We start from the raw sequence: 22,293 nt of genomic DNA, 5'->3' as shown, positions 1-22,293 counted from the left end.
TTCGGGCCTGCACCACCATTCAATAAGATCATGGCTGATCATTCCTTCAGTACCCCTTTCCTGCTTTCTCTCCACACCCCTTGATCCCTTTAGCCGTAAGGGCCATATCTAACTCCCTCTTGAATATATCCAATGAACTGGCCTCAACATTCTCTGCGGCAGGGAATTCCACAGGTTAACAACTCTCTGGGTGAAGAAGTTTCTCCTCATCTCAGTCCTAAATGGCCTACCTCTTATCCTTAGACTGTGTCCCCTGGTTCTGGACTTCCCCAACATCGGGAACATTCTACCAGCATCTAACCTGTCCCGTTCCTTCAGAATCTTATATGTTTTCAGTTAGTTAGTCGATCCGCTATCCATGCTAATCATCATCATTACCCCAACCCCGTGAACCTCTGGAAATCCAAATACACCACATCCACTGCTTCCCCCTTATCCACACTGCTCGTTACATCCTCAAAGAACTCTAGCAAATTTGTCAAACATGATTTCCCTTCCATGAAACCATGCTGCTTGACTGAGTTATGCTTTTCCAAATGTCCTGCTCCTGCTTCCTTAATAATGGACTCCAGCATTTTCCCAATGACAGATGTTAGTCTATAGTTTCCTGCTTTCTGTCTGCCTCCTTTTTTAAAAAGGGGCGTTACATTCGTGGTTTTCCAGTCCACTGGGACCTCCCCAGAATCCAGGGAATTTTGAAGATTACAACTAATGCACCCACCATCTCTGCAGCCACTTCTTTTAAGACTCCAGGATGTAATCCATCGGGTCCAGGGGACTTGTCCACCTTTAGTCCCATTATTTTACCGAGTACTACTTCTTTAATGACAGTGATTTTTTTTTAAGTTCCTCCCTCCCTATAGCCCCTTGATATCCATTATTGGGATGTTTTAGTGTCTTCTACCGTGAAGACTTACACAAAATATTTGTTCAAAGTCTGCCATTTCCATGTTTCCCATTATTAATTCCCCAGTCTCATCCTCTAAGGGACCAACATTTACTTTAGCCACTCTCTTCCTTTTTATATACCTGTAGAAACTCTTGCTATATGTTTTTATATTTCTTGCTCGTTTACTTTCATAATTTATCTTCCCTCTTTTTATTATTTTTTTAGTCGTTATTTGCTTGTTTTTAAGTTTCCCAATCCTCTGGCCTCCCACCAATCTTGGCCACTTTGTATGCCATTGTTTTCAATTTGATACCATCCTTCATTTCCTTAGTTAGCCACGGATGGTTATCCCTTTTCTTAAAGTCTTTCCTTCTCATTGGAATATATTTGTGTTGATAGATATGAAATAGCTCCTTAAATATCTGCTCATCAACCGTCTTACACTTTAAATTTATTTTCCCAGTTTCCTTTAGCCAACTCTGCCTTCATACCTTTGCAGTCTCCTTTATTTAAGCTTAGGACACTGGTTTGAGATCCAACTTCTTCACCCTCCAACTGAATTTGAAATTTAACCATGCTATGATCATAGAAACATAGAAAATAGGTGCAGAAGTAAAGGTCCCTTCGAGCCTGCACCACCATTCAATAAAATCATGGCTGATCATTCCCTCAATACCCCTTTCCTGCTTTCTCTCCATACCCATTGATCCCTTTAGCCGTAAGGGCCACATCTAACTCTCTCTTGAATATATCCAATGAACTGGCATCAACAACTCGCTGCGGCAGGGAATTCCACAGGTTAACAACTCTCTGAGTGAAGAAGTTTCTCCTTATCTTGGTCCGAAATGACTTGCCCCTTATATATAGACTGTGTCCTCTGGTTCTGGACTTCCCCAACATCGGGAACATTCTTCCTGCCTCTAACCTGTCCAGTCCTGTCAGAATTTTATATGTTTCTGTGAGATCCCCTCTCATTCTTCCAAACTCCAGTAAATACAGGCCCAGTCGATCCAGTCTCTCCTCATATGTCAGTCCTGCCATCCCGGGAATCAATCTAGTGAACCTTCACTGCACTCCCTCAATAGCAAGAATGTCCTTCCTCAGATTAGGAGACCAAAACTGAACACAATATTCCAGGTGAGGCCTCACCAAGGCCCTGTACAACTGCAGTAAGACTTCCCTGCTCCTATACTCAAATCCCCTAGCTATGAAGGCCAACATGTCATTTGCCTTCTTCACCACCTGCTGTACCTGCATGCCAACTTTCAATGACTGATTTACCATGACACCCAGGTCTCGTTGCATCTCCCCTTTTCCTAATCTGTCGCCATTCAGATAATATTCTGCCTTCATGTTTTTGCCACCAAAGTGGATAACCTCACATTTATCCACATTATACTGCATCTGCCCACTCACCTAACCTGTCCAAGTCACTCTGCAGCCTCTTAGCGTCCTCCTCACAGCTCACACCGCCACCCAGTTTAGTGTCATCTGCAAACTTGGAGATATTACACTCAATTTCTTCATCTAAATCATTGATGTATTTTGTAAATAGCTGGGGTCCCAGCACTGAGCCCTGCGGCACCCCACTGGTCACTGCCTGCCATTTTGAAAAGGACCGTTTATCCCGACTCTCTGCTTCCTGTCTGCCAACCAGTTCTCTATCCACGTCAGTACATTACCCCCAATACCATGTGCTTTAATTTTGCACACCAATCTCTTGTGTGGGACCTTGTCAAAAGTCTAGAGGATTCTTTATTCAGAGATCATTTATTAATCCTGTAACAATTATATGGACAGGTTGCACAGATTAGGCTTGTATTCCCCTGAATATAGAAGATTAAGGGGTGATCTAATTGAGGTGTTTAAGATGATTAAAGGACTTGATAGGGTGGATGGAGAGAAACGATTTACTCTGGTGAGAGAGTCCACAACAAGGCGACACAACCTTGAAATCAGAGCTAGGCCATTCAGGGCTAATGTCAGGAAGCACTTCCTCACACTAATGCTGATTGACTGTTTCGCTTGGCTCGAGAGTCTAGAACTAGAGGTCATAGTCTCAGGATAAGGGGTCGGCCAATTAGGACTGAGATGAGGAGAAATTTCTGCACTTTTCAATTGAGAGTTGAAAATCTTTGGAATTCTCTGCCCCAGAGGCTGTGGATGCTGAGTTGTTGAATGTATTCAGGGCTCAGATAGAGAGCTGTTTGGACACTAAAGGAATCAAGGGATATGGGGATAGTGCAGGAAAGTGGAGCTGAAGTACTAGATCAGCCTTGATCTTATTGAATGACGCAGCAGGCTCGAGGGGCCGTATGGCCGACTACTGCTCCTATTTCTTATGTTCTTAAAGGGCAGTGGAAATACGGAACTCTGTTCCCCATAAAACATAGGCTGGGGGCCAATTGAAAATTCCAAACTGAGATAGATAGATTTTCTTAGGCAAGGGTACTAAGAGTGCTGGAACCAAGGCAGGTAGACGGAGTTAAGATACTGATCAGCTGAATGGTCTATTCCTGTTCCTATGTTCCTACTTGCAGTGATGACTTTTGTAAACAGCTTTTACAGGGAATTAGAAGGGGAGGATATGCAGTCAGGATTAAACCTGGATCCCTCCTATTCCTATGAGTCAGTCACGCTGGGCGTTACCTTTACCCACTGAGCCATTGGGAGGAGGGTCCAGAGACCCTGCTGGAAAATGCACGTGTGAGGCCTCAGGTGAGGACAATGGAATAGCCTGTCGACACTCACTGTCGAGGTTCACACATGGAGATTGGGCACATGGGTCACGTATTGGTGAGTGTAGAATGGAACCCAGCCAGAGTCAGCACCTTCAGGGGAGGAGAGGGAGGGGAACCAGTGAGTGTAGAACTGAACCCAGCCAGAGTTAGCACATTCAGGGGAGAGAGAGAGGGGAATCAGTGAGTGTGGAATTAAAGCCAGCCAGAGTCAGCATCTTAAGGGGTGGAGAGGGACGGAACCAGTGAGTGTAGAACTGAACCCAGACAGAGCCAGTACATTCAGGGGAGGAGTAGGAAAGGAACCAGTGGGCGTAGAACTGAACCCAGAGTCACACCTTCAGGTGTAGATCAGATCAATATAAGAACATAAGAAATAGGAGCAGGAGTAGACCACCTGCCCTCTCGAGCCTGCTCTGCCATTTAATAAGACCATGGCTGATCTGATCATGGACTCAGCTCCACTTCCCTGCACACTCCCCATAATCCTTTATTCCTTTATCGCTCAAAAATCTGTCTATCTCCGCCTTAAATATATTCAATGACCCAGCCTCAACAGCTCTCTGGGGGCAGAGAATTCCATAGATTTACAACCCTCAGAGAAGAAATTCCTCCTCATCTCAGTTTTAAATGGGTGGCCCCTTATTCTAAGACTATGTCCCCTAGTTTTCGTTTCCCCTATGAGTGGAAATATCCTCTCTGCATCCACCTTGTCGAGCCCCCTCATTATCTAATAAGTTTCAATAAGATCACCTCTCATTCTTCTGAACTCCAATGTGTACAGGCCCAACCTACTCAACCTATCCTCATACGACAACTCCCTCATATCTAGAATCAACCTAGTGAACCTACTCTGAACAGCCTCCAATACAAGTATATCTGTGGCGTTGGTGAGGCCTACAAAAGGCCCAGCTTGTGCAGCTCCAGCCGGGAGAAAAAGCAAAAAAGTAGAAAGAAATCAAAAGGTGACGTCACAGCCAAAGGGGTAAGTGATTGGCTGGTGATTGGTGAGTAGCTTTTCTTTTTCTTTTTTATATCAGTGAGTAACTTGTTAACATTGTTGTCGCTAAATTAAGTGCATCTAAGGGGTTAAGTCATGGCAGGAGAGCTCGGACACGTGATATGCTCCTCCTGTACCATGTGGGAACTCAGGGACACTTCCGGAGTCCCTGACGACTACATGTGCAGGAAGTGTATCCGCCTCCAGCTCCTGACAGACCGCGTTGCGGAATTGAAGCTGAGGGTGGATTCACTCTGGAGCATCCACGATGCTGAGAATGACGTGATTAGCACGTGTAGCGAGTTGGTCTTACTGCAGGTAAAGGGTCCACAGCCAGATAGGGAATGGAAGACCAACAGGAAGAGCAGTGCAAGGAAGGTATTGCAGGGGTCTCCTGCAGTCATCCCCCTGCAAAACAGATACACCGCTTTGAGTACTGTTGAGGGGGCTGACTCATCAGGGGAGGGCAGCAGCAGCCAAGTTCAAGGCACCGTGGCTGGCTCTGCTGCACAGGAGGGCAGGAAAACGAGTGGGAGAGCGATAGTGATAGGGGATTCAATTGTAAGGGGAATAGATAGGCGTTTCTACAGCCGCAACCAAGACTCTAGGATGGTATGTTGCCTGGTGCAAGGGTCAAGGATGTCTCGGAGCAGGTAAGCAGGACATTCTGAAAAGGGAGGCTGCACATTGGTATCAATGATATAGGTAAAAAATGGGATGAGGTCCTAAGAGAAGAATTTAAGGAGCTAGGAACAAAATTAAAAAGTAGGACCTCAAAAGTAGTAATCTCGGGATTGCTACCAGTGCCACATGCTAGTCAGAGTAGGAATCGCAGCATAGCTCAGATGAATACGTGGCTTGAGCAGTGGTGCAGCAGGGAGGGATTCAAATTCCTGGGGCATTGGAACTGGTTCTGGGGGAGGTGGGACCAGTGCAAACCGGACGGTCTGCACCAAGGCAGGACCGGAACCAATGTCCTCGGGGGAGTGTTTGCTAATGCTGTTGGGGAGGAGTTAAACTAATATGGCAGGGGGATGGGAACCAATGCAGGGAGACAGAGGGAAGCAAAATGGAGACAGAAGCAAAAGACAGAAAGGAGATGAGTAAAAGGGGAGGGCAGAGAAACCCAAGGCAAAAAACAAAAAGGGCCGCTTTACAGCAAAATTCTAAAGGGTCAATGTGTATTAAAAAGGCAAGCCTGAAGGCTCTGTGCCTCAATGTGAGGAGTATTCAGAATAAGGTGGACGAATTAACTGTGCAGATAGCAATTAACGGATACGATGTGGTTGACATCACGGAGACATGGCTCCAGGGTGACCAAGGCTGGGAACTCAACATCCAAGGGTATTCAACATTTCGGAAAGATAGACAGAAAGGAAAAGGAGGCGGGGTGGCGTTGCTGATTAAAGAGGAAATTAATGCAATTATAAGGAAAGCCATTAGCTTGGATGATGTGGAATCTATATGGGTAGAGCTGCAGAACACCAAAGGGCAAAAAACGTTAGTGGGAGTTGTGTACAGACCTCCAAACAGTAGTAGTGATGTTGGGGAGGGCATCAAACAGGAAATTAGGGGTGCATGCAATAAAGGTGCAGCAGTTATCATGGGTGACTTTAATATGCATATAGATTGGGCTAACCAAACTGGAAACAATACGGTGGAGGAGGATTTCCTGGAGTGCATAAGGGATGGTTTTCTAGACCAATATGTCGAGGAACCAACTAGGGGGGAGGCCATCTTAGACTGGGTGTTGTGTAATGAGAGAGGATTAATTAGCAATCTCGTTGTGCGAGGCCCCTTGGGGAAGAGTGACCATAATATGGTGGAATTCTACATTAGGATGGAGAAGGAAACAGTTAATTCAGAGACCATGGTCCAGAACTTAAAGAAGGGTAACTTTGAAAGTATAAGGCGTGAATTGGCTAGGATAGATTGGTGAATGATACTTAAGAGGTTGACAATGGATGGGCAATGGCAGACATTTAGAGACCGCATGGATGAACTACAAACATTGTACATCCCTGTCTTGCATAAAAATAAAAAAGGGAAGGTGGCTCAACCGTGGCTATCAAGGGAAATCAGGGATATATTAAAGCCAAGGAAGTGGCACACAAATTGGCCAGAAATAGCAGTGAACCCGGGGACTGGGAGAAATTTAGAACTCAGCAGAGGGGGACAAAGGGTTTGATTAGGGCAGGGAAAATAGAGTACGAGAGGAAGCTTGCAGGGAACATTAAAATGGACTGCAAAAGCTTCTATCGATATGTAAAGAGAAAAAGGTTAGTAAAGACAAACGTAGGTCCCCTGCAGTCAGAATCAGGGGAAGTCATTACTGGGAACAAAGAAATGGCAGACCAATTGAACAAGTACTTTGGTTCAGTATTCACTGAGGAGGACATAAACAGCCTTCCGGATATAAAAGGGGTCAGAGGGTCCAGTAAGAAGGAGGAACTGAGGGAAGTCCTCATTAGTCGGGAAATTGTGTTGGGGAAATTGATGGGATTGAAGGCCGATAAATCCCCAGGGCCTGATGGTCTGCATCCCAGGATACTTAAGGAGGTGGCCTTGGAAATAGCGGATGCATTGACAGTCATTTTCCAACATTCCATAGACTCTGGATCAGTTCCTATGGAGTGGAGGCTAGCCAATGTAACCCCACTTTTTAAAAAAGGAGGGAGAGAGAAAACAGGGAATTATAGACCGGTCAGCCTGACATCGGTAGTGGGTAAAATGATGGAATCAATTATTAAGGATGTCATAGCAGCACATTTGGAAAGAGGTAACATGATAGGTCCAAGTCAGCATGGATTTGTGAAAGGGAAATCATGCTTGACAAATTTTTCTGGAATTTTTTGAGGATGTTTCCAGTTGAGTGGACAAGGGGGAACGAGTTGATGTGGTGTATTTGGACTTTCAGAAGGCTTTCGACAAGGTCCCACTCAAGAGATTAATGTGCAAAGTTAAAGCACATGGGATTGGGGGTAGTGTGCTGACATGGATTGAGAACTGGTTGGCAGACAGGAAGCAAAGAGTAGGAGTAAATGGGTACTTTTCAGAATGGCAGGCAGTGACTAGTGGGGTACCGCAAGGTTCTGTGCTGGGGCCCCAGCTGTTCACATTGTACATTAATGATTTAGACGAGGGGATTAAATGTAGTATCTCCAAATTTGCGGATGACACGAAGCTGGGTAGCAGTGTGAGCTGCGAGGAGGATGCTATGAGGCTGCAGAGTGACTTGGACAGGTTAGGTGAGTGGACAAATGCATGGCAGATGAAGTATAATGTGGATAAATGTGAGGTTATCCACTTTGGTTGTTAAAACAGAGAGACTGACTATTATCTGAATGGTGACAGATTAAGAAAAGGGGAGGTGCAACGAGACCTGGGTGTCATGGTACATCAGTCATTGAAGGTTGGCATGCAGGTACAGCAGGCGGTGAAGAAGGCAAATGGCATGTTGGCCTTCATAGCGAGGGGATTTGAGTAAAGGGGCAGGGATGTGTTACTACAGTTGTACAGGGCCTTGGTGAGGCCACACCTGGAGTATTGTGTACAGTTTTGGTCTCCTAACTTGAGGAAGGACATTCTTGCTATTGAGGGAGTGCAGCGAAGGTTCACCAGACTGATTCCCGGGATGGCGGGACTGACCTATCAAGAAAGACTGGATCAACTGGGCTTGTATTCACTGGAGTTCAGAAGAATGAGAGGGGACCTCATAGAAACGTTTAAAATTCTGACAGGTTTAGACAGGTTAGATGCAGGAAGAATGTTCCCAATATTGGGGAAGTCCAGAACCAGAGGTCACAGTCTAAGGATAAGGGGTAAGCCATTTAGGACCGAGATGAGGAGAAACCTCTTCACCCAGAGAGTGGTGAACCTGTGGAATTCTCTACCACAGAAAGTTGTTGAGGCCAATTCACTAAATATATTAAAAAAGGAGTTAGATGTCGTCCTTGCTACTAGGGGGATCAAAGGGTATGGCGAGAAAGCAGGAATGGGGGACTGAAGTTGCATGTTCAGCCATGAACTCATTGAATGGCGGTGCAGGCTTGAAGGGCCGAATGGCCTACTCCTGCACCTATTTTCTATGTTTCTATGTTTTAATCCATCGTTAAATAAGGAGACCAAAACTGTATGCAGTACTCCAGGTGTGACCTCACCAAACCCTGCACAGTTCTAGTCGGACTCTGCTTTTATAGTCTCTCCCTCTTGCAATAAAGGCCAATATTCCATTTGCCTTCCTGATTACTTGCTGTACCTGCAAACTAACTTTTTGTGTTTCATGCACAAGAACCCCCAGGTCTCTCTGTCCTGCAGCACTTTGCAATTTTTCTCCATTTAAATTATAATTTGCTTTTCTATTATTTCTGCCAAAGTGGATAACCTCACATTTTACCACATTATACTCCATCTGCTAAATTTTTTCCCACTCACTTAGCCTGTCTATATCCCGTTGCAGATTTTGTGTGTCCTCCTCACAATTTGCTTTCCCACCCATCTCCGTATCATCAGCAAACCTGGCTACATTACACTCGGTCTCTTCATCCAAGTCATTAATATAGATTGTAAATAGTTGGGGTCCCAGCACTGCTCCCTGCTGCACCCCACTAGTACTGTTTTCCAACCAGAAAATGACCCATTTATCCCGACTCTCCGCTTTCTGTTAGTTAGCCAATCCTCTATCCATGCTAATATATTACCCATCCTGTGAGCTTTTATCTTGTGCAGTAACCTTTTATGTGGCACCTTATCGAATGCCTTGTGGAAGTCCAAATATACCACATCCACTGGTTCCCCTTGCGGATGACACTAAGTTAGGTGGCAATAAAGGCCAACATTCCATTTGCCTTCCTGATTACTTGCTGTACCTGCAAACTAACTTTTTGTGTTTCATGCTATGAGGCTGCAGAGTGACTTGGATAGGTTCGGTGAGTGGGCAAATGCATGGCAGATGAAGTATAATGTGGATAAATGTGAGGTTATCCACTTTGGTGGTAAAAACAGAGACAGACTATTATCTGAATGGTGATAGATTAGGAAAAGAAGAGGTGCAACGAGACCTGGGTGTCATGGTACATCAGTCATTGAAGGTTGGCATGCAGGTACAGCAGGCGGTTAAGAAAGCAAATGGCATGTTGGCCTTCATAGCGAGGGGATTTGAGTACAGGGGCAGGGAGGTGTTACTACAGTTGTACAGGGCCTTGGTGAGGCCACCCCTGGAGTATTGTGTACAGTTTTGGTCTCCTAACTTGAGGAAGGAAATTCTCGCTATTGAGGGAGTGCAGCGAAGGTTCACCAGACTGATTCCCGGGATGGGGAACTGACATATCAGGAAAGACTGGATCAATTGGGCTTGTATTCACTGGAGTTCAGAAGAATGAGAGGGGATCTCATTGAAACGTTTAAAATTCTGATGGGTTTAGACAGGTTAGTTGCAGGAAGAATGTTCCCAATGTTGGGGAAGTCCAGAACAGGGGTCACAGTCTAAGGATAAAGGGTAAGCCATTTAGGACCGAGATGAGGAGAAACTTCTTCACCCAGAGAGTGGTGAACCTGTGGAATTCTCTGCCACAGAAAGTTGTTGAGGCCAATTCACTAAATATATTCAAAAAGGAGTTAGATGTAGTCCTTACTACTAGGGGGATCAAGGCGTATGGCGAGAAAGCAGGAATGAGGTACTGAAGTTGCATGTTCAGCCATGAACTCATTGAATGGTGGTGCAGGCTCAAAGGGCCGAATGGCCTACTCCTGCACCTATTTACTATGTTACATCCTCAAAGAACACCAGCAAATTTGTCAAACATGATTTCCCTTTCATAAAACCATGCTGACTCTGCTTGATTGAATTATGCTTTTCCAAATGTCCCGCTACTGCTTCCTTAATAATGGACTCCAGCATTTTCCCACCAACAGATGTTGGGCTAACTGGTCTATGGTTTCCAGCTTTTTGTCTGCCTTCTTTTTTAAATGGGGCGTTACATTTGCAGTTTTCCAATCTGCTGGGAACACCCTAGAATCCAAGGAATTTTGGTAGATTACAACCAATGCATCCACTATCTCTGCAGCCACTTCTCTTAAGACCCTAGGATATAAGGCATCAGGTCCAGCGGACTTGTCCGCCTTTAGTTCCATTATTTTACCGAGTACTACTTCATTAATGATAGTGATTTGTTCAAAGTTTCTGCCAATTCCCTGTTCCCCCATTATTAATTCCCCAGTCTCATCCTCCAGGGGACCAACATTTACTTTAGTCACTCTCTTCCTTTTTATGTATCTGTAGAAACTCTTACTATCTGTTTTTATATTTTGTGCAAGTTTACTTTCATAATCTATCTTCCCTCTCTTAATCATTTTTTAGTCGTTCTCTGCTGGCTTTTAAAAATTTCCCAATCACCTGTCCTCGTACTAGTCTGAGCCACATTGTATGCCTTTGTTTTCAATTTGATGTGGTGTATTTGGACTTTCAAAAGGCTTTTGACAAGGCCCAAACAAGAGATTGGTGTGTAAAATTAAAGCACATGGTATTGGGGGTAATGTATTGACGTGGATAGAGAACTGGTTGGCAGACAGGAAGCAGAGAGTCGGGATAAACGGGTCCTTTTCAGAATGGCAGGCAGTGACTAGTGGGGTGCTGCAGGGCTCAGTGCTGGGACCCCAGCTATTTACAATATACATCAATGATTTAGACGAAGGAATTGAATGTAATATCTCCAAGTTTGCAGATGACACTAAGCTGGGTGGCAGTGCGAGCTGCGAGGGGGATGCTAAAAGGCTGCAGGGTGACTTGGACAGGTTAGGTAAGTGGGCAAATGCATGACAGATGAGTATAATGTGGATAAATGTGAGGTTATTCACTTTGGTGGCAAAAACAAGAAGGCAGATTATTATCTGAATGGTGACAGATTAGTAAAAGAGGAGGTGCAATGAGATCTGGGTGTCATGGTACATCAGTCATTGAAGGTAGGCATGCAGGTATAGCAGGCAGTAAAGAAAGCAAATGACATGTTGGCCTTCATAGCGAGGGGATTTGAGTTTCAGAGCAGGGAGGTCTTGCTGCAGTTGTACAGGGCCTTAATGAGACCACCCCTTGAGTATTGCGTGCAGTTTTGGTCTCCTAATCTGGAGGAAGGATGTGCTTGCTATTGAGGGAGTGCAGCGAAGGTTCACCAGACTGATTCCCAGGATGACAGGACTGACGTATGAGGAAAGACTGGATCGGCTCGGCTTATACGCACTGGAATTTAGAAGAATGAGAGAGGATCTCATAGAAACATATAACATTCTGACAGGACTGGACAGGTTAGATGCAGGAAGAATGTTCCCGATGTTGGGGAAGTCCAGAACCAGGGGACACAGTCCAAGGATAAAGGGTAAGCCATATAGAACCAAGATGAGGAGAAACTTTTTCACCCAGAGAGTTGTGAACCTGTGGAATTCTCTACCGCAGAAAATTGTTGAGTCCAGTTTGTTGGACATATTCAAAAGGGAGTTAGGTGTGGCCCTTACGGCTAAAGGGATCAGGGGGTATGGAGAGAACGCTGGGGTGGGGTACTGAGGTTGAATGATCAGCCATGATCATAGTGAATAGCGGTGCAGGCTCAATGTGCAGAATGGCCTGCTCCTGCACCTACTTTCTATGTTTCTATGATACCATCGCTTATTTCCTTAGTTAGCTATGGATGGTGATCCCTTCTCTTCCAGTCTTTCCTTCTCATTGGGATATATTTTTGTTCTGAGTTATGAAATATCTCCTTAATTGTCCAGCACTGTTCATCAACCGTTCCAGACTTTAATCTATTTTCCCAGTCTACTTTAGCCAACTCTGCCCTCATAGCTTTATAGTCCATTTTATTTAAGCTTCGGACACTGGTTTGAGGTCCAACTTTCTCACCCTCCAACTGAATTTGAAATTCAACCATATTATGGTCACTCATTCCTAGAGGATCTTTTACTGCGAGATCATTTATTAATCCTGTCTCATCACACAGTACTAGATCTAAGATAGCCTGCTTCCTGGTTGGTTCCGCAACGTACTGTTCAAGGAAACTATCCTGGATACACTCTATGAACTCTTCCTCAAGGCTACCCTGGCCAATTTGCTTTGTGCAATCAATATGAAGGTTAAAATCACCCATAATTATTGCCATTCCCTTTTTTACAAGCTTCCATTATTTCTTGATTTATTCTCCATCCAACAGTGTAGCTGCTGTTAGAGGGACCTATAGACCATGCCAACCAGCGACTTTTTCCCTTTATTATTCCTTATCTCCACCCAAACTGATTCAAACTCTTGATCCTCTGAGTCAGTATCGTTTCTCACTAACGTACTGATCCCATCCTTTATTAACAGTGCTATCCCACCTCCTTTTCCTTTCTGTCTGCCCTTCCGGATTGTCAAATATCCCTGAATATTTAATTCCCAGTCCTGGTCACCTTGCAACCACGTCTCTGTAATGGCTATTAGATCATACCCATTTGTGTCTATTTGTGCCGTCAACTCATCTATTTTGTTCCGAATGCTCCGTGCATTTCGACAAAGAGCTTTTAAATTTGTTTTTTTGCCCTTTTTCCTGCTTGTTTCCTCTGTCCTTTAAATTCACTCTCTTCATTTTTGCTTTCTAATTCCAGATTTACTCCTCTCCCTACTGAATCTATTCTCAGGTTCCCATCCACTTGCCAAGTTAGTTTAAACCCTCCCCAACAGCATTAGCAACGCCCCCCCCACCCCCCACGATGATATTGGTCCTGGCTCTGTTGAGCTGCAACCCGTCCGGTTTGTCTAGGTTCCACCTCCCCCAGCCAAAGTCAGCACCTTAAGGGGAGGAGAGGGAGGGGAACCAGTGAGTATAGAACTGAACCCAGATAGAGCCAGCACCTTCCGGGGAGGAGAGGGCAGGGAATCAGTGAGTGTAGAACTGAACCAGCCAGAGTCAGCACCTTCAGGGGAGGAGAGGGAGGGGAACCAGTGAGTGTAGAACTGAACCCAGCCAGAGTCAGCACCTTCAGGGGAGGAGAGGGAGGGGAACCAGTGAGTGTAGAACTGAACCCAGCCAGAGTTAGCACCTTCAGGGGTGGAGAGGGAGGGGAACCAGTGAGTGTAGAACTGAACCAGCCAGAGTCAGCACCTTCAGGGGAGGAGAGGGAGGGGAACCAGTGAATGTAGAACCGAAAATTCTGGAAATCTCAGCGGTCAGACAGCATCTGTAGAGAGAAAAACAGAGTTAGCGTTTCGGGTCGATAACTCTTCGTCAGAACTGCCGAATGTTCGAAAAGAGCACATTCTTAAGTACTGGAAGGGGGAGGGGAAGAAAGAACAAAAGGGAAGCGCTGTGATAGGGTGGAAGGCAGGAGAAATTAGAGAGACAAAAGGGATGATGGGCTGAAATGAAATTTCCTCAGTAACTGTCTCTGCCTCAGACTTAATCCACGTGGATCCCAACTGAAATTCCACCCTTCATGTTTTGGATCCACCCAGGATTACAGTTATCTCCGAGATATTCAGCGTTCCTCCAACCACTGGTCTTACCGCATCGTGGGATCCACATTCAACGCCATGCACCGCCACATGCACACTCTCGTCCTTTCTGTTCAGCAGCACCGACTCACTCTGTCTCGATCAGCAGTTCCATTTCATCCTTCGCCTCATCTGGAGCTTTAACCAAAAACTTTTCCCCTTTTCAGGTATCAAGGATCGTAAACTTCAACAAGTCTTGGACACCAACGCCCCTCTGGAACCTTCTTCCCCTTCACTTCCCTCTGATCCCATCCCTTCTTCCAATCACACCTCCTGCCGTGTTTTCACCATCCCCTCTGACCTTCCCCTCTCTGACCCCGAACGATCAGTCCTGAGCTTCATCCCTTTACGCCCCCACCTCAATGAATTTTGAGCTCGATACGATGCTGAGCTCTTTTTCCACCGCCTTTGCCTCCGTGCCCACTTCTTCGGCCAGGAGTCTTCCCCCTGCACAGCTGACCCTTTCTCCCGTTTTCAGAATTCTCGTTCTACCTGGACCCCTCCCTCTGGCCTCTTGCCCTCTCTAAATCTCTTCATTGCAAACTGCCGACGGGACATCAGCCATCTCAATTTCTCTGTTCCCCTCACCCTCTCCAATCTCCCTCCCTCTGAATTTGCAGAACTCCGCTCTCTCAGATCCAACCCCTGCATTGACATTAAACCTGCTGACAAGGCTGGTGCTGTTGTTTGGCGAACCGACCTCTACCTTGCAGAGGCTGATCGCCAACTCTCTGACACTTCCTCCTACCTCCCCCTGGACCATGACCCACCACCGAACATCAAGCCTTCATTTCCCCGACCGTCACTGACCTCATCTCCTCTGGAGATCTTCCCTCCACAACCACCAACCCCACACAGCCCGCTTCTACCTCCTTCCCAAGATCCTCAAACAAGACTGCCCCGGTAGATCCATCGTTTCAGCCTGTTCTTGCCCCACAGAACTTATTTCTTCTTATCTCGACTCTATTTTTTCCTCCTGGTGTCCACTCTCTTCCCACCTCCATCTGCGACTCCTCCGATGCCCTCCGTCACTTTAACAGTTTTCAGTTTCCTGGCCCCTACCGTCTTCTTTTCACCATTGACGTCCAATCCCTCCATACTTCCATCCCCCACCAGGAATGCCTGAGGGCGCTCACTTCTTCCTCGAGCAGAGACCCGACTAGTTGCATCCAACAGCGCCCTCCTCTGCCTGGCTGAACTTGTTCTGACGTTGAACAACTTCTCCTTTAACTCCACTCACTTCCTCCAAATTAATTATGTTGCTATGGGAACCCACATGGGTCCTAGCTATGCCTGCCTTTTTGTGGGATATGTGGAACATTGTTCTAGTCCTACTCGGGTCCCCTCCCTCATGGATGGATATGAGGTAATTGGCATCACAGAGACATGGCTCCAGGGTGACCAAGGCTGGGAACTCAACATCCAGGGGTATTCAACATTTAGAAAGGATGGACAGAGAGGAAAAGGAGGCGGGGTGGCGTTGCTGGTTAAAGAGGAAATTAATGCAATAGTAAGGAAAGATATTGGCTTGGATGATGTGGAATCGGTATGGGTGGAGCTGCGGAATGCCAAAGGGCAGAAAACGCTGGTGGGAGTTGTGTACAGGCCATCAAACAGTAGTAGTGAGATTGGGGACAGCATCAAACAAGAAATTAGGGATGTGTGCAATAAAGGTACAGCAATTATCATGGGCGACTTTAATTTACATATTGATTGGGCTAACCAAACTGGCAACAATGCGGTGGAGGAGGATTTCCTGGAGTGTATTAGGGATGGTTTTCTTGACCAATATGTCGAGGAACCAACTAGAGAGCTGGCCATCCTAGACTGGGTGATGTGTAATGAGAAGGGACTAATTAGGAATCTTGTTGTGCGAGACCCCTTGGGGAAGAATGACCATAATATGGTAGAATTCTTTATTAAGATGGAGAGTGACACAGTTAATTCAGAAACTAGGGTCCTGAACTTAAGGAAAGGCAACTTCGACGGCATGAGGCGCGAATTGGCAAGTATAGACTGGCAAATGTTACTTAAAGGGTTGACGATAGATAGGCAATGGCAAACATTTATAGATCACATGGATGAACTTCAACAGTTGTACATCCCTGTCAGGAGTAAAAATAAAACAGGGAAGATGGCTCAACCGTGGCTAACAAACGAAATTAAGGATAGTGTTAGATCCAAGGAAGAGACATATAAATTGTCAAGAAAAAGCAGCAAACCTGAGGACTGGGAGAAATTTAGAATTCAGCAGAGGAGGACAAAGGGTTTAATTAAGAGGGGGAAAATAGAGTACGAGAGGAAGCTTGCCGGGAACATAAAAACTGACTGCAAAAGCTTCTATAGATATGTGAAGAGAAAAAGATTAGTGAAGACGAACGTAGGTCCCTTGCAGTCGGACTCGGGTGAATTAATAACGGGGAACAAAGAAATGGCAGACCAATTGAACAAATACTTTGGTTCTGTCTTCACGAAGGAAGACACAAATGATCTTCCGGATGTACTCGGGGACCGGGGGTCTAGTGAGAAGGAGGAACTGATGGATATCCTTATTAGGCAGGAAATTGTGTTGGGAAAATTGATGGGATTGAAGGCCGATAAATCCCCGGGGCCTGATTGTCTGCATCCCAGAATACTTAAGGAGGTGGCCCGAGAAATAGTAGATGCATTGGTGATCATTTTCCAACAGTCTTATCGACTCTGGATCAGTTTCTATGGACTGGAGGGTAGCTAATGTAACACCACTTTTTAAAAAAGGAGGGAGAGAGAAAACAGGTAATTATAGACCAGTTAGTCTGACATCAGTAGTGGGGAAAATGTTGGAGTCAATTATTAAAGATGAAATAGCGCATTTGGAGAGCAGTGACAGGATCGGTCCAAGTCAGCATGGATTTGTGAAAGGCAAATCATGCTTGATAAATCTTCTGGAATTTTTTGAGGATGTAACTAGTAGAGTGGACAAGGGGGAACCAGTGGATGTGGTGTATTTGGACTTTCAAAAGGCATTTGACAAGGTCCCACATAAGAAATTGGTGTGCAAAATCAAAGCACATGGTATTGGGGGTATACTGGCGTGGATAGAGAATTGGTTGGCAGACAGGAAGCAGAGAGTCGGGATAAACGGGTCCTTTTCGGAATGGGAGGCAGTGACTAGTGGAGTGCCACAGGGCTCAGTGCTGGGTCTCTAGCACTTTATATTATACATTAATGATTTGGATGAAGGAATTGAGTGTAATATCTCCAAGTTTGCAGATGACACTAAACTGGGTGGCGGGGTGAGCTGTGAAGAGGATGCTAAGAGGCTGCAGGGTGACTTGGACAGGTTGGGTGAGTGGGCAAATGCATGGCAGATGCAGGATAATGTGGATAAATGTGAGGTTATCCACTTTGGTGGCAGAAACACGAGGGCAGAGTATTATCTGAATGGCGGCAGATAAGGAAAAGGGGAGGTGCAACGAGACCTGGGTGTCATGGTTCATCAGTCATTGAAAGTTGGCATGCAGGTGCTGCAGGCAGTGAAGAAGGCAAATGGCATGTTGGCCTTCATAGCAAGGGTATTTGAGTATAGGAGCAGGGAGGTCTTACTGCAGTTGTACAGGGCCTTGGTGAGGCCTCACCTGGAATATTGTGTTCAGTTTTGGTCTCCTAATCTGAGGAAGGATGTTCTTGCTATTGAGGGAGTGCAGCGAAGGTTCACCAGACTGCTTCCAGGGATGGCTGGACTGACATATGAGGAGAGACTAGATCAACTGGGCGTTTTTACACTGGAGTTTAGAAGGATGGGAGGGGATCTCATAGAAACGTCTAAGATTGTGATGGGACGGGACAGATTAGATGCGGGAAGAATGTTCCCGATGTTGGGGAAGTCCAGAACCAGGGGACACAGTCTTAGAATAAGGAGTAAGCCATTTAGGACAGAGATGAGGAGAAACTTCTTCACTCAGAGAGTTGTTACCCTGTGGAATTCCCTACCGCAGAGAGTCGTTGATGCCAGTTCATTGGATATATTCAAGAGGGAGTTAGATATGGCCCTTACGGCTAAAGGGATCAAGGGATATAGAGAGAAAGCGGGAAAGGGGTACTGAGGTGAATGATCAGCCATAATCTTATTGAATGGTAGTGCAGGCTCAAAGGGCCGAATGGCTTACTCCTGCACCTATTTTCTATGTTTCTATGTTTCTCACCTCTTTTTCCGGTACATTGATGACTGTATCGGTGCCGTTTCATGCTCTCCCCCTGAACTTGAAAATTTCATTCACTTTGCTTCCAATTTCCACTCTTCCTTCACCTTCACATGGTCCATCTCTGACTCTTCCCTTCCCTTCCTCGACTTCTCTGTCTCCATTTCTTGGGATAGGCTTTCGACCAGTATCCACTATAAGCCTACTATAAGCCTACAGCTACCTGGACTACATTGCCTCCCACCCTACATCCTGTAAGGACTCCATTCCATTCTCCCAGTTTCTCTATCTCCATCTCATCTGCTCAGATGATGCCACCTTTCACACTAGTGCCTCTGACATGTCTTCCTTTTTCCTCAACAGAGGATTCCCCTCCGCCATGGTTAACATGACCCTCGACCGTGTCCGTTCTAATTCCCGCACCACTGCTCTCACCCCTTCCTCTCCCTCTCAGAACTATGACAGGATTCCCCTCATCCTCACCTTTCACCCCACCAGCCTCCACATTCAATGGATCATCCTCCGCCATTTCCGCCACTTCCAGCGTGATCCCACAACCAATCACACCTTCCCCTCCCCTCTCACCATTCTGAAGGGATCTCTCCCTCCGTGACACCCTGGTCCATTCCGCAGTCACCCCCAGCACCCCCTCCCCTTCCCATAGCACCTTCCCGAGCAAGCACAGGAGATGCAACTTTTACCTCCTCCCTTCCCACTATCCAGGGCTGCAAACACTCCTTCCAGGTAAAACAGCGATTTACTTCTACTTCTTTCAATTTAGTATTCTGTATTCGCTGCTCACGATGTGGTCTCCTGTACATTGGGGAGACCAAACACAGATTGGGTAACCGCATTGCGCAGCATCTCCGTTCAGATCACATGGATGAACTTCAACAATTGTACATCCCTGTCTGGCGTAAAAATAAAACGGGGAAGGTGGTTCAACCGTGGCTAACAAGGGAAATTAGGGATAGTGTTAAATCCAAGGAAGAGGCATATAAATTGGCCAGAAAAAGCAGCAAACCCAAGGACTGGGAGAAATTTAGAATACAGCAGAGGAGGACAAAGGGTTTAATTAGAAGGGAGAAAATAGAGTATGAGAGGAAGCTTGCTGAGAACATAAAAACTGACTGCAAAAGTTTCTATAGATATGGGAAGAGAAAAAGATTAGTGAAAACAAATGTAGGTCCCTTACAGTCAGATTCAGGTGAATTTAAAATGGGGAACAAAGAAATGGCGGACCAGTTAAACAAATACTTTGGTTCTGTCTTCACGAAGGAAGACACAAATAACCTTCCGGAAATACTAAGGGACCGAGGATGTAGTGAGAAGGAGGAACTGAAGGAAATCCTTATTAGGCAGGAAATTGTGTTAGGGAAATTGATGGGATTGAAGGCCGATAAATCCCCGCGGCCTGATAGTCTGCATCTCAGAGTACTTAAGGAAGTAGCCCTAGAAATAGTAGATGCATTGGTGATCATTTTCCAACAGTCTATCGACTCTGGATCCGTTCATATGGACTGGAGGGTAGTTAATGTAACACCACTTTTAAAAAAAGGAGGGAGAGAGAAAACAGGTAATTATAGACCGGTTAGCCTGACATAAGTAGTGGGGAAAATGTTGGAATCAATTATTAAAGATGAAATAGCAGCACATTTGGAAAGCAGTGACGGGATCGGTCCAAGTCAGCATGGATTTATGAAAGGGAAATCTTGCTTGACAAATCTTCTAGAATTTTTTGAGGATGTAACTGATAGAATGGACAAGGGAGAACCAGTGGATGTGGTGTATTTGGACTTTCAAAAGGTTTTTGACAAGGTCCCACACAAGAGATTGTTGTGCAAAATTAAAGCACATGGTATTGGGGGTAATGTACTGACATGGATAGAGAACTGGTTGGCAGACAGGAAGCAGAGAGTCGGGATAAACGGGTCCTTTTCACAATGGCAGGCAGTGACTATTGGAGAGCCGCAGGGCTCAGTGCTGGGACCCCAGCTATTTACAATTTACATTAATGATTTGGATGAGGGAATTGAGTTTAATATCTCCAAGTTTGCAGATGACACTAAGCTGGGTGGCGGGGTGAGCTGTGAGGAGGACGTTAAAAGGCTGCAGGGTGACTTGGACAGGTTAGGTGAGTGGGCAAATGAGTGGCAGATGCAGTATAATGTGGATAAATGTGAGGTTATCCACTTTGGTGGCAAAAACACGAAGGCAGAATATTATCTGATTGGCGACAGATTAGGAAAAGGGGAAGTGCAACGAGACCTGGGTGTCATGGTACATCAGTCATTGAAAGTTGGCATGCAGGTACAGCAGGCGGTGAAAAAGGCAAATGGCATGTTGGCCTTCATAGCTAGGAGATTTGAGTATCGGAGCAGGGAGGCCTTACTGCAGTTATACAGGGCCTTAGTGAGGCCTCACCTGGAATATTGTGTTCAGTTTTGGTCTCCTAATCTGAGGAAGGATGTTCTTGCTATTGAGGGAGTGCAGCGAAAGTTCACCAGACTGATTCCCGGGATGGCAGGGCTGACATACGAGGAGAAACTGGATCGACTGGGCCTGCATTCACTGGAGTTTAGCAGGATGAGAAGGGATATCATAGAAACATATAAAATTCTGACGGGACTGGACAGGTTAGATGCAGGAAGAATGTTCCCGATGTTGGGGAAGTCCAGAACCAGGGGACATAGCCTAAGGATAAGGGGTAAGACATTTAGGACTGAGATAAGGAGAAACTTCTTCACTCAGAGAGTTGTTAACCTATGGAATTCCCTGCCGCAGAGAGTTGTTGATGACAGTTCTTTGGATATATTCAAGAGGGAGTTAGATATGGCCCTTACGGCTAAAGGGATCAAGGGGTATGGAGAGAAAGCAGGAAAGGGGTACTGAGGTGAATGATCAGCCATGATCTTATTGAATGGTGGTGCAGGCTTGAAGGGCCAAAGGGCCTACTCCTGCACCTATTTTCTATGTTTCTATGTAAGTGTGACCCTGAGCTTCCGGTCGCCTGTCACTTTAATTCTCCACTCTATTCCCACTCTGACTTCTCCGTCCTTGGTCTCCTACACTGTTCCAACAAAGCTCAACGCAAGCTCGAGGAACAGCACCTCATCTTTCGTTTCGGCACTTTACAGCCTTCTGGCCTCAACATCGAGTTCAACAATTTCAGAGCATAGCCGCTGCCAACCTGTGGCTCCCTTTCCCTTCCCACCATCTTATGTTTTTTTTCTTTTTTTGTTCTATTTGTCTTTAGTGGCAGCTGGTCATTACTACGTCATTCACACACTATCCAGATTAACCTTTTTCTAACCTCTATCATTACCATTTGAATTCAGCCCATCATCCCTTTTGTCTCTCTAATCTCTCCTGCCTTCCACCCTATCACAGACCTTCCCTTTTGTTCTTTCTTCCCCTCCCCCTTTCAGTGCTTAAGAATGTGCTTTATTCGAACATTCGGCAGTTCTGATGAAGGGCCGTCGAAACGAAACGTAAACTATTTTTTTTCTCCACAGACGCTGCCTGACCGGCTGAGATTTCCAGCATTCTTTGTTTTTATTTCTGATTCCAGCCTCCGCAATGTTTTGCTTCAGTATAGGGCTGAACCCAGCCAGAGTCAGCACATTCAGGGGAGGAGAAGGAAAGGAACCAGTGAGTGGTAGAACTGAACTCAGCCAGAGTCAGCACTTTCAGGGGAGGAGAGGGATGGGAACCAGTGAGTGTAGAACTGAACTCAGCCAGAGTCAGCACCTTCAGGGGAGGAGAGGGAGGGGAACCAGTGAGTGTAGAACTGAACCCAATCAGAATTGGTGGTGAAAACTGGAAATGGAGGAGAAACAGTCTAGAGATGTGCGATGGGTTTGGATTTCAGCACAGCAGGTGGGACAATGTGTGGGACAGGGATTTACAGCTTTGGAAGAACAAGAGAGGAAAGAATGTTCCATGGAAACTAGAAGTGTCTATTCTGAATT

The 22,293-nt window shown here is 45.7% G+C and overlaps 1 protein-coding gene and 1 long non-coding RNA gene across 8 annotated transcripts in view; both read left to right on the top strand.

Annotated features, from left to right (window-relative positions):
- LOC139232625 (uncharacterized) overlaps window positions 1-22,293 on the top strand; it is a 973,018-nt gene that overhangs the window by 364,135 nt on the left and 586,590 nt on the right. The gene's annotated exons all lie outside the window — the stretch shown is intronic.
- The window catches only part of LOC139232598 (zinc finger protein 436-like), a 40,437-nt gene that overhangs the window by 16,485 nt on the left and 1,659 nt on the right, over window positions 1-22,293 (top strand). For 2 of the 7 annotated variants that reach the window (XR_011588045.1, XM_070863029.1), the window contains exons 3-4: window positions 4,412-4,612; window positions 14,309-19,066. The exons of 1 other annotated variant lie outside the window; for it this stretch is intronic. Coding sequence is in view for 3 of the 6 variants with exons in the window: in XM_070863027.1 (XP_070719128.1) it covers window positions 15,406-16,875 (1,470 nt within the window). In the remaining 3 variants the exon portion in view is untranslated. Of the gene's footprint in view, window positions 1-4,411; window positions 4,613-14,308; window positions 21,530-22,293 lie in introns of those variants that run through there. 4 more of the 7 variants (XM_070863027.1, XM_070863026.1, XM_070863030.1 and 1 more) reach the window with 4 other exon arrangements.

The sequence above is a fragment of the Pristiophorus japonicus genome, chromosome 20, assembly GCF_044704955.1.
Source record: "Pristiophorus japonicus isolate sPriJap1 chromosome 20, sPriJap1.hap1, whole genome shotgun sequence".
NCBI classification, from domain to species: Eukaryota; Metazoa; Chordata; class Chondrichthyes; family Pristiophoridae; genus Pristiophorus; species Pristiophorus japonicus.
The sequence above is the reverse complement of the archived record's forward strand: the minus strand, read 5'-3'. Positions and strand labels throughout refer to the sequence as shown.